At 43.1% G+C, this 12,382-nt stretch overlaps 1 protein-coding gene across 1 annotated transcript in view; it reads right to left on the minus strand.

The window, feature by feature from the left end:
* Window positions 1–12,382, minus strand: part of KLHDC8B (kelch domain containing 8B) — a 38,625-nt gene that overhangs the window by 6,323 nt on the left and 19,920 nt on the right. Inside the window, exons 2-4 of the mRNA XM_015826752.1 lie at window positions 6,887–7,051; window positions 4,157–4,381; window positions 2,454–2,555 (exon numbers count right to left, since the gene is read on the minus strand). Coding sequence (XP_015682238.1) covers window positions 2,454–2,555; window positions 4,157–4,381; window positions 6,887–7,051 — 492 coding nt within the window. The remainder of the gene's footprint in view (window positions 1–2,453; window positions 2,556–4,156; window positions 4,382–6,886; window positions 7,052–12,382) is intronic.

Consider the following 12,382-nt stretch of genomic DNA (forward strand, 5'->3'; position numbering starts at 1 on the left):
ATCCCCGCCCCCCACCTGCCCACAGGGCCACCTACCACCTCCACAGCCCACCACAGCAGATTGCCTAGGAGGCCCTGCAGCACCATGGCAGCCACACCCTCTACCCGTGCCATGCAGCATCATCTGTGCACGACGGGGCGTGAGGGTGGAGTCTTGTTCCTGCTGCCCAGCTGCCATGTCCTTGGCTGCGCTGCTCCGCACAGGCCGCGCCGGGGGCGACTCTCCTCTGGGGGGCTGCTGGTGTGGAGGGGACCGCGGGGGGAGACGGGGCTGGGGTGATGGTGCGCGTGCCCATCGAGAGGGCTCTGCGTGCCGCCTCTGGCATGCGTGCCATAGGTTCGCCACCACTGCCCTACATTATTCCAGTATTGATCAGTTAGTCTGAATTTTGCTCTTAGGGCATTATCTAACCATTCCTATTGAAATACATTTGCTTAAAAAAAATCTTCATTTCTCCGTGGTGAAATGGTGGGCAGAATTGGTGAAATGTGGGCAGAATTAGCCTGCAATACTGCCATGGTGGCACAGTGGTTAAAATGAAGTATTGCAAGCTAATTCTGCCCACAGCCAGGTGTTTGATCTTGACCAGCTCACGGTTGATTCAGCCTTCCATCCTTCCGAGGTTGGTAAAATGAGAACCACCAGATAGTTGGGGGCAATATGCTGATATTGTAAACCACCCAGAGAGTGCTGTAAAGCACTATGGAGTGGTATATAAGTCTAAGTGCTATTGCTAAGTGCTATTGCTGTTTGTCCAAGGAATTAACTAAGAGTCAAGATTATGGATTTGCTACACTGTGCAGTCCAAGGGTTTTCCCTCTGCAAGCTCCTTTGATAAGATAATGATCCTTTTAGCTGGATTTCTCTGACGTAAGTCTATAGAAGCTCAACTAGAAGGATGATATGTACAACAAACTTGGGCTACAGCTATCCCAAGACATCTCAACTGTTAAATGATTTGGCTCCTGTTCAATTTCAGCCAAGTCTTTATTTTTAGAAGCAACGTTCCCAAATACCTTCTGCATAATTCCTTGATAAATATGCTCAGTTGGAAACTGTAGCTGATTTTATCTTTCTGCCTAGCTGGAGTCAGTGTTCTTCATGTGCACAATAATTGGGAATTTTCAGAGATTTTAAAGGAGGCTTGGAAAGGGATATATTCTTTCCCACATATATGAATCAAACTGGATTCCTATACAAGTAAGGTAACAATTATTGTTATTATTGATAATAATAATAATAATGATGATGATGATGATGATGATGATGATGATGATGATGATAAAGTTGGAAGGGACCTTGGAAGTCATCTAGTCCAACCCCCTGCTCAGGCAGGAAACCCTATACCATTTCGGACAAATGGCTGTCCAGTTTCTTCTTAAAAACTTCCAGTGTTGGAGCATTCACCGCTTCTGGAGGCAGGTTGTTCCACTGGTTAATTGTTCTCACTGTCAGGAAGTTTCTCCTTAGTTCTAGGTTGCTTCTCTCCTTGATTAGTTTCCATCCATTGCTTCTTGTCCTGCCTTCAGGCGCCTTGGAGAATAGCTTGACTCCCTCTTCTTTGTGGCAGCCCCTGAGAGATTGGAACACTGCTATCATGTCCCCCCTCGTCCTTCTCTTCATTAAACTAGACATACCCAATTCCAGCAACCGTTCCTTATATGTTTTAGCCACCAGCCCCCTAATCATGTTTATTGCTCTTCTCTGTACTCTTTCTAGAGTCTCAACATCTTTTTTACATCGTGGTGATGATTATAATCAGTGGTGGTGGAGGTAAATATATAAAACACATAACATAGAGTGTGCTGCAAGGTTTTAGAAGCAGATGCTCATTGTCACAGCTTAGTTTCTTTCTTTGGGAAGATAGACTGATGAAATAGTAAAAAACAGTTCTTCCACAATAAATCAAATGTGAAAAATACAGAATCAAGAGCTGTGAATGTCACCAATTGTTTCATGAAATCTTCTGTTCTCTTTACCTAGCCTAGCTCCAGTTCTTCAAAGCCTTTCCAGCAAATCCCCCAAGATCCTTGAAATAGAGGCGTCAAATGCGAAAACAGGGCTTCAAAGTGTAAAGCCTCTATTATGCCACTAAAATAGCACTTTCATTTTTAAAAAACAATTTGCTGCAGAGTCATCATTTGCTGTGCTTAAGCTGTTATTAACACTCCCTGCACAATAGCATAGAAAAATTAAGAGACATTGTTGTGGCTAGAATAGAAAATTAGACAGAGAAAAACAATCGACTATCAAAGTGCTGGTTTTTTTTAAAAAAAAAATCAAGGTTTTCAAAATTAGTAAGAATCTCTTAGACAAATAAGACGTGAGTGAGGTATTTGAGTGAGATAGGTAGAGTTTGTTTATTTGAAGGAACTAAAATATTCCCTAGCTCAGAAGAGTAATGGAAGCCACCTCATATGTTGAGCCAGGATTCAAAGATCAGCAACACTTACCAAGGCCACCAGCTACTATCACACGTCCACCAAGATGGCCAGCTACGAAGTCAGCCCTTTTGTCTCTCATACGGATGGCACGACTCAGCCGACTCCAGGATCCTAATTGGAAAATTGGAGACAGAAAGAATTTAGCTTCATCTAAAGGGAGAGGACGATAATAAGACTACAGGTCAGGGGTCTTCAAACTTGGCCCCTTTTATGACTTGTGGACTTCAGCTCCCAGAATTCCTCAGCCAGCATGCCTGGCTGAGGAATTCTGGGAGTTGAAGTCCACAAGTCATAAAAGGGCCAAGTTTGAAGACCCCTGCTATAGGTACTCCTTGACTTATAACCATTCATTTAATGATGGTTTGAAGTTACAATGGCCTCGTAAAAAGTGATTTACGACCTGACCTCCGAAGTCACAACCATCACACACACACACATATAATCATGGGGCTGCTACCTGGTGTTTGGCAACCAGCTCATATTTATGATGGTTACAGCATCCTGTGGTCAAGGGATTGCGATTTGTAACCTTCCCACTCATCTTCTGACAAAGAAAGTCGATTAGGGAAGCTAGATTTGTGTCACATGATTCACTTATCAACCATGTGATTCACTAATCAACAATGTGATTCAATTCAGTGCAGTAAGTCAGTTAATGCCCATGGTAAAAATGGTTGTAAATTTGGGGCCGGTGGTGTGATGACTCGCTTAATGACTGCATTGCTTAGTGACCAAAATTCCAATCCCAATTGGGGTCGTAAATGGAAAACTATCTGTACTTAGCTTTGACAAATAGAAGCAACGAGAACTCCTTTTTCTAAGTCTGGAAACTAAGCAGGAGTGAATCTCGTTAGCAACAGCACTAGCACTTAGACTTATATACCACTTCACAGTGCCTCCCTAAGCGGTTTACAGAGTCAGCAACTTGACCCAACAATCTGGGTCCTCATTTTACCGACCTCGGAAGGATCGAAGGCTGAGTCAACCTGGTTACTTCCTGAATGAATAACAACCATCACAGGGTTAATGGTAAGCTACTTGTAGGTTTGCCGATAAAATCTCGTGATTGTATCAACGAAGTCGCCAAGAACTGAACTTGACTTGGAGACAACATAAAAGGCATTTATTATTATTAAGAAGCCTGAATTCAAAGATGGAATTTGACAGGAGGGTGACTGCCTGTTCTAATCTGGGTGTGTGAAACTATGGATTACAGATAGTCCTTGATTTACAACTATTGGTTTAATGATTGTTTGAAGTTACGTCAGTAAAAAAAGAGGGCTTATGACCATTTTTCATTCTTACCACCTTTGCAGCATCCCCATGGTCATGTGATCAAAATTTGGACGCTTGGCAATTGGCCTGTATTTGTGACAGTTGCAATGTCCCAGGTTCATGTGATCACCTTTTGCGACCTTCTGACAAACAGTCAATGGGGAAGCCGGGTTCACTTAACTGTATTAGTAAATTAATAAATTAACAACTGCAGTGATTTAACAACTATGGCAAGGAAGGTCATAAAACGGGGCAAACTCACTTAACAACTGTCTCGTTTAGCAACAGAAATTTTGGGCTCAACTGTGGTCGTAAGTTGAGGACTACCTGTACTCAGTCCTTATCCCTTTATTCTGCCTATTAACGAGACATAACAACCCTCATCTTAGGACTCACAGTTCTTCCACTTAACTTGCACAACTACATCTCGAGTTTACCTTCCTCTAAGTCAAACATCTCCACGGTGTTGACAAAGTGGGGCCGGGAATAGAAGTTATGGGGGCCGGGCTGCTGCAGTCCTCCCAGGCTGAAGAAGCAACCCTCAGCCATGGCACAGCTGGCAAAGGCACGCCGACTGGGCACACTGGGGTAGCGTGTCCAGCTTCTCACTTCCAGATCAAAGGCTTCAAAGGCTGTGACGGGCAGCTTGCCTTGTCTTCCTCCTATGGAAAACGGAGACACCATGACTGCAAGTCACTCATGAAGTATATAGCAAAGTGTAGCAAACTGAAGAAATATACAACAGAGGGCACGGTTCCAGAGGCAAGCAAGTTAAGATCTTGTGAAAACAAGACAAAAGCCACCAAGCTCAGTTCAGCTTCAAAATGTTTACCAGGATCAAAAACAGAATAACAGAGTTGGAAGGGACCTTGGAGATCTTCTAGTCCAGGGCTTTACAACCAGTGGTACGGGTACCACCTGTGGTACATTGGCACCTGGCAGGTGGTACGCGACCATCCTAGAAAAGTAGCGGGGGAGGGAAATGAGCTGAACCGGTGGCAGCACCGCACAAGCCTGAGCAAGAGATGGCTGGAGCTGCAGGGCTGTCAGGGCTCAGCGGAAGCGCCAGGATCAGTGCCACTTTCCAGCTGATCGGCGCTTCTTCGGGACTGTCAGAGCTCAGTGGAAGCGCCAGGATGAGTGCCAGGCTCCAGCTGGGGCTCGGCGCTGATCCTGGTGCTTCTGCTGAGCCCTGAGGAAGCACCAATCAGCTGGAAAGCAGCACTGATCCTGGCGCTTCTGCTGAGCCCAGAAGAAGCGCCGATCAGCTGGAATTTTGCAGCATCTCCAGGGTCTTGTGATTTACATTCAGATGCTTGGCAACCGATTCATATTTATGACGGTCACAGTGTCCCAGGGTCATGTGAAGTGACCAAAACCTGCTGCAACCACCCAGCAGACGGGAGGAATAAAAACCAATAAAAACCCCACCTCCGCTGCCAATCCTCAACAGAAATGCTCACAATGAAAACCTTGGATAGGAGGAAGAGCGCCACCGGGCGGGCAGGCAGGTGTCTTGCTCGGCTGTGGCTTGGGGGGGGCACTTTTTTCAGTGCCATTGTAACTTCGAACAGTCACTAAGCGAACTGTTGTAAGTCGAGGACTACCTGTACTTTATCACTTTTTTCCTTTTTTGGGGGGGGGGTCATCAAGTTTTTGACACCTTGCTAGGCGACTGGTGGTACTCGGATGTTGCCATATCCTAAAAGTGGTACAATGGATGAAAAGGTTGAAAAGCCCTGGTCTAGTCCAACTCCCTGCTCGGGCAGGAGACCCAGACAGGTCTCTTTTTAAAAGCCTCCAGTGATGAAGCACCCACCCAACGTCTGAAGTCAAGCCATTCCACTGGTTAATTGTTCTTACTCTCAGGAAATTTCTCCTTCGTTCTAGGTTGCTTCTCTCTTTGATTAGTTTTCGATCAGATTTGATTAGTTTTCGATCAGATTTGATTAGTTTTCGATCAGATTTGATTAATTTTCGATCAGATTTGCCTGGCTGCACACCCCACAATTAATGAATATGCGAACACTTCCCAAAACTGTCATCTGTAATGGAAATCTTTTCCATTCCATAAAGAACTGTGAATGACCCAAGATTAAGCCACAAAGCAGGTATAAAACATTATAGTGATCCCTTGCTGAAAGATAATATGACCCATTAACCTATTAAAAACAATGATAGCCATGTTGGCTCATGAAGGAAAGAAATGTTGCAATTAAAATAATACAAAAATGTCTACAAGCTTGTCAGTACTCCAGAAATCTTTCATCAGGCATGAGGTTCCAAAAAGCAGACGATAGGAAAGAAGCAAGAAAGTCTAGCTTTTTTTTTTCCCCTTCTCCTGTTTGTTCATAATATTTTGTGCCGGAAGGATTCTGGAGAATTTGAAAGGCTGCATTTTTCTTTGTGTCTCTTTCATTGGCCTCGATAAAGGCTTGACCTCATTATGGGTGCTGGATTTCTATCTCAGGATAACAAACTTTGGATAAGCATTTATAAAATGGCATTTGAGCATCTCTTGACATCTACAGGTCAACTTAAGACTACAATTGGGACCAGAATTTCTGTGGCTAAGTAAGTTGTTAAGTGATTTCATGACCTTTTTTTTGCCACGGTTGCTAATCTGGCCTCTTTCAATGCCTCCAGAAGTTGTGAGTGCTCCAACACTGGAAGTTTTTAAGAAGAGACTGGACAGCCATTTGTCTGAAATGGTATAGGGATTCCTGCTTGAGCAGGGGGTTGAACTAGATGACCTTGAAGGTCCCTTCCAAGTTTTTTATTATTATTGTTGTTGTTGTGGTTGTTGTTGTTATATTTTGTGGAAAAACAGCAGGGAAGATTGCACAGGGCAATCACATGACCCTGGGACACGGCAATCGTCTTAAATACATGCCAGTTGCCATGTGTCCAAATTTCGATCACATGACCGTGGGGAATGCTGCGACCGTCATAAGCGTGAGGACCAGTTGTAAGTCATTTTTCCCGGTGCCAATGTAACTTTGAACAGTCTCTCTAAACAAACTGTTGTAAGCCAAGGGCCACCTCTAATTGGAATGAGGAGACTCATGTCTCCACCAGATCTGTGGCTGGGAAGCTTCTGTGACCAGAGTTTGCAGTTAAGTAATCCAACTTAATCCACAGCCAGGCCCTGTTGGCTGAATCCTTACCCATCACGTAGATCTTGTTCCCACGCAAGAAAGTAGAAGCCCCGTAGCAAGGTGTCGGCATGGATGGTAAAGACTGCCAATGATCCTTAGCTGGTTCATACAGTTGCAGGAGGGCTTGTGGAGATGTGTCTGCACCCATCCCTCCTAAAGCATAAACCACTCCATCTAAGAAAAGGAGAAATGGGCGCATGTAAAAGGGACGAGTGATGGAAATTTAAAAAAAAAAAAAAGCATCTTGTAATTCTACCTTACGGTGCCAGGATTTTGGGATCCATCTTTCTGTTTTTCTCTGTCTTTTTATTCTTACTGAAGTTCTTATGGATGTTATCTGCTCTGAAGTTGGTCTTTGCAAAGGGCAGGATGTACAATCAATCAGTCAATAATCAATCGGAAAGCAAGTAAGTAAGTAAATAAATTGAACAAAATAATAATTAACGATACACGAAGGAAAGATTCAAGAGACTTTTAGGCCTAATGCAAGTTATGGCCTCACCAAAATTACTGAAGAAACTCAAAGCAGAGAAAAGTGACAAGAGGAGCTATCCCTTTACAATTATCGGCCAATGCTACAGCAAGGCAATGCAGCAAGTTTACATAATCACTTTTTTTGTCATATTTATAATAGGCTGATACTACAACATGCCATCATTCTTCTGATTCTTCCACTATAGACCTCAAAATTTAGCTTTCTCATCCTGGTGCCTTCCTGCTCGGCTGGACCAACCCCCATAGCCACCATGGCCATGGAGTTGAAAATCTGCCTGTGATTGATTGAAATGGCTAGTGAGGTGTCGAATTCAGATGGAAATGAAATTCTGGATCTTTTTGAGATTATGTGGGGGAGGGATTAAAATCTATATGTAGAATTACAGGTGCTAGGTTATAGATCATCAGAATAAGCCCCTTCAGATGTTTCTCTAGCATTTAAAGGACAGTTTCTATTAATAAATGACTAGCAGAAAAACTTGAGATCTCTCCTGTGCATGAATTAGAATACTAATTGCTAGAATTAAATATTACCTTCTTGTTCTCACTGGCCTGGATACCTGCATAATTAAAAGCCCACACGGGCCTTTTAATGCACAAGGTGCACAGTTCATTGCAGCAATTTCATTGCAGGGGAAGTCAAGAAATATAATCCTTCAGTCATCAGCCCATATTTTATCTTCTATCAGAATAAAGCATGATTTGCCTTTCTTCTAGTCTAAACCAGCGGTTGTCAACCTATGGGTCGCGAACCCATTTGGGGTCGATCGACCATTTCACGGGGGTCGCCAAGCAAGGCTGTCCGCCATTTTTTTCCCCCTTTTCCGACGGGTGCCTTACCTCCCTTGGGCTGGGCCAGCTGGTGGTCGGCCTGTTCCGTCTCTGCCGCTTGCCAGCTACACCTCGGCCGGCGCAGGGGGCGGAACCACGCATGCGCGGCACTCCCGGGCAGGGAAAGTCCTCGACTTACGACCGGTTGGGTAGTCCCTGACTTACGACCGGTTTAGTCCTCGACTTACGACCGGTTTAGTCCTCGACTTACGACCGGTTGGGGGTCACGGCATTAAAAAGGTTGAGAACCACTGGTCTAAACTGCTCAAGGGCAGCATAATAGCTCTTGCCCCCCCCTCAATCTATGTTGCTTTTATTAAGGCAATTCATATTTTAGAGCCCTCAATAGGAAAATTGTTTCAATTTCTTGACTTGTCGCTTTGCTTTTTTTCTGATTCAGACCCCCATCATTAGCCCCAAACTGGAGATGTACTGAAATATAATTTTTATTACTCAGAAAATACAGTGGCTGGTGCTACCTTAAGATGGTAAAATCTGTAATGAACCAGGGGTAGGCAACCTTGGCTCTTTTATGACTCGTGGACTTCAACTCCCAGAATTCCTGAGCCAGCATGGCTCAGCTTGGAAACCTCTCCCTTTCCCCTCAGCATGGCTGGCTCAGGAATTCTGGGAGTTGAAGTCCACGAGTCATAAAAGAGCCAAGGTTGCCTACGCCTAATCTAGATAATTGTGAAAGAAATGCTATCCTCTTCCTTTCCTTCTTGAACTGCACCTTTATGTGACAACCATTAAAAGAGAAACTTAATCTCTTCCTTAGGCCAACCATCATCCTGTGATCTGAGGAAGATTCCCTGGACTTCCCGTATCTCATATTAAAGTCTTTGACATAATTCACATTTCTTAAAATTGGGAACCTAGAAATAAGATATTCTCATTATTACATGGTCATGCTATACAAATAGAATGACCAAATCAGCAACTGTTCATAAACACTGTTTCCAATTATCAACAATCATTCCTCCAAAATGATCTGATAGGTCAATATCTGAAAAGAACATCCTCCAGAACTTTGAGACTCCAATTCTCACCAGCCCTAGGTAAATGTCAGAACTGAGAGCCGAAGTAGCCCAATACAACTGAAGATGGCCAGGTTAAGATACAGAATCAGTATTTTAACCAATGATTTGAGGTGGATTTGGTTCCAACAGTAAATCTGGGAAAATCAATAGGCAATAACTTTCTTTTTTATTTTATTTTATTTTATTTTATTTTATTTTACTTTATTTTATTTTATTTTATTTTATTTTATCTTTCTTTCTTTCTCTCTCTCTCTCTCTCTCTCTCTCTCTCCCTCTCTCTCCCTCCTTCCCTCTTTTCCTTCCTTCCTTCCTTCTTTTCTTTTCACATTTGGAACTTCCCCCACCTCCCACACAGAGGGACTCTTATTTCTCAGCAATGGAAGAAACAATTTCAGAAAGAACTCAAGGGACATTTTCCTCATGACTAATTGTGACCCTTAGTTGTTGTTGTTCAGTTGGTAAGTCGTGTCCGACTCTTCACAACCCCATGGATCACAGCATACCAGGCTCCCCTGAACTCAACTCTTTCAGAGTTTGTCCAGATTCATGTTCATGGCACTGAAGACACTATCTAACCAAGCCCTGCCCATGCTCCGTAAAAAAAACCTTCCTCAAACTTCCTCCATGATTGACATAATCTTGTCAAGAATACTGGGCCCAGCAGTCTGCCCTTCCAGAATACAACTTGTTGAAGAAGGTTTGCTTTGTTCCCTATACAGCCTGGCATCCTACCCTACTCACAATCGCTTTAAGACCCAAGCTAGCTGTGCTCTGATAAGACTCTAGCAACTGCCTCACGTGGGTACCTGCTTCTTTTAACAAATATAACACAGGAACAACACTGGGATACCAGGCTATCACAACTAATTATATTCGCCATGTAGTATCCCTGGAGACACCATGGCAACCCAACCATGCTGCCAAATTCTGCTTTCACCACAGCCTCCCCACGACTCTCTGCACATAGTAAGGGAGGGTGGAAATACAAGAGAAGGTTACAGCTTCCAATTTGAGCGGAGGGACACAAAATTATTAGTTAACCCGGTCCAGAATTTCTTGCAGATCTTAATTGATTTGCATCTGTTGTTAGCCTCCTTTTCATTATCTCAGATTGCCAAATATGACATCAAGAAGATACAACAGGCTTCCTTGTCTGAACAATCACCTCTAACTCCAGATCCGGATGAAAACCTACAATTGTGATCTCCAACAATGGCTCACAAGCTCCTCTTTGTTCCACCAAGACAGTAGAGGCACACCAAGAAAGGCAGAATCCTTCAGGTACCTGCTGGATGAAAATTCCCTATTTTTTGACAAGATTAAAAAAAATAATCAGATAATGAGGGAGAGGCATAAGCAGCCAATCTTATTTTACAGAGTTATGACAAAGATGTTTAAAAAGATAAAACGCCCTGAGGGAAATCACTACAGCCAATTTCTGGAACCGATATGCGGTAATTAAATCTTGCATAATTAAATCAAACAGATAAAATGAATCAGTTATATAACCGCTCATTTGAACAAGCCATTCAGGCAGCTTCATTCTTTTCCTGGCTGAAGGCATGACAACAGGATCTATTGATACACACGATCTGGGTGTAATGTAAAAAATTACTGAATGGGGTGAAGAGAATGAATGATTCTGACCAACTAGGACTGACACAAATCGGTGGCAGAGGACCTGCTTGGCAGAAAGATTTATTTATTTCAGCAATTTATACTGCTGCCCATCTCAACAGCAGTGACACCCCCCCCTACAGGATGATGCACAGAGGATTAAAACTTAATACAACCAAGAGAACTTTATATCAGTATTAATATTTATAACATGTAATATATGTTGGGCCTGAACAATCCAGTATTAATACGTAAAAACCAATCAAGCAAATCCACCAACAAGGCTGATTTAACCTCCTGGTCCCAATGCCAGGGTAAATATCCAGGTCTATAATGTCAACAGGAAGATCAGGTCTCTCCAGATTTCTGGGGCGAGGGGAGGAGATACTGTTTCATGGGGCAGACGCTTCAACACACAAGTCACAGCTCCTTGGTCCCACAAGAAGACATTTTCTAACGGAAAGAACACAGAGGATGCCGCCAACCTTGGTGGGTGAGTGGAAACAGCTGAATAGTTTTGCAAGAAAGCAGAATGGGCAAGGTACAGATCTCGTCCTCCAAAAAGTGTCAGCTGGCAGGGACCAGAATATGAACTTTTTCCACAGTGGTCCCTGCTCAATGGAACATCTTCTCTTCAGAGATTAGAATGGACCCAAGCCTATTAGCAGGGGTCTTCAAACTTGGCCCTTTTATGACTTGTAGACTTCAACTCCCAGAATTCCTCAGCCAGTGTGCCTGGCTAAGGAATTCTGGGAGTTGAAGTCCACAAGTCATAAAAGGGCCAAGTTTGAAGACCCCTGCTATTAGCCTTTCATAAGGCCCTAAAAACCTGGCTATGTTTCCATGCCTGGGGTGCTGAATGTGTTAAGAGCTCCATTTCTGGCTGTATTGCTAATTGGCCAAGTATTTTGCTCCTATGTATATTTAATCTGGATTTTTTTTAGTGTTTTAATTGATTTAAAATGTTTTTAGTATTTTTAATTGTAATATATTTTTTGAATTGTGAGCCGCCCAGAATCATTAACTGAGATGAGTGGCTATAGAAATCAAATGCATGCAAGCAAGCAAGCATGCATGCATTCATTCAATCAATCAAACAAACAATGTAGGGTTTTTTTTGTGACAACCAGCATCTTGCATTGCAGCTGGAAGCCCATTGGAAGCAAAATCTGAGAATTAACATTCAAAGTTGCTTTGAGGGACCGGCTGAAGTCAACTAAAAGAAGCTTAGTTTCCCCTGTCAAAGAAACAAAAACTGATTTCATGATAAATATTGACCCTTTGTTGTTGTTTTTTCTCTCCTCTCCACACTTTTTACAGACAACAAGCTTGGAACAATGCTAACAGCTAAAAATCATTCTGTAGTGGTATTTGTAAACAGATTTAGCCACATGCTGGTTATTGAACTACCTCATTTTGTGTCTCTTAACAACACAACTACACCAAAAAGAGGACGAGAACAATCTAATGCCTGGGGAAGGGGGTGAAATTAATAGGATGTCCCTTGGTACTTTCCATTTCC

Source organism: Protobothrops mucrosquamatus, unplaced genomic scaffold (genome assembly GCF_001527695.2).
Source record: "Protobothrops mucrosquamatus isolate PMUCROS unplaced genomic scaffold, P.Mucros_1.0 scaffold3277, whole genome shotgun sequence".
NCBI lineage: Eukaryota > Metazoa > Chordata > Lepidosauria > Squamata > Viperidae > Protobothrops > Protobothrops mucrosquamatus.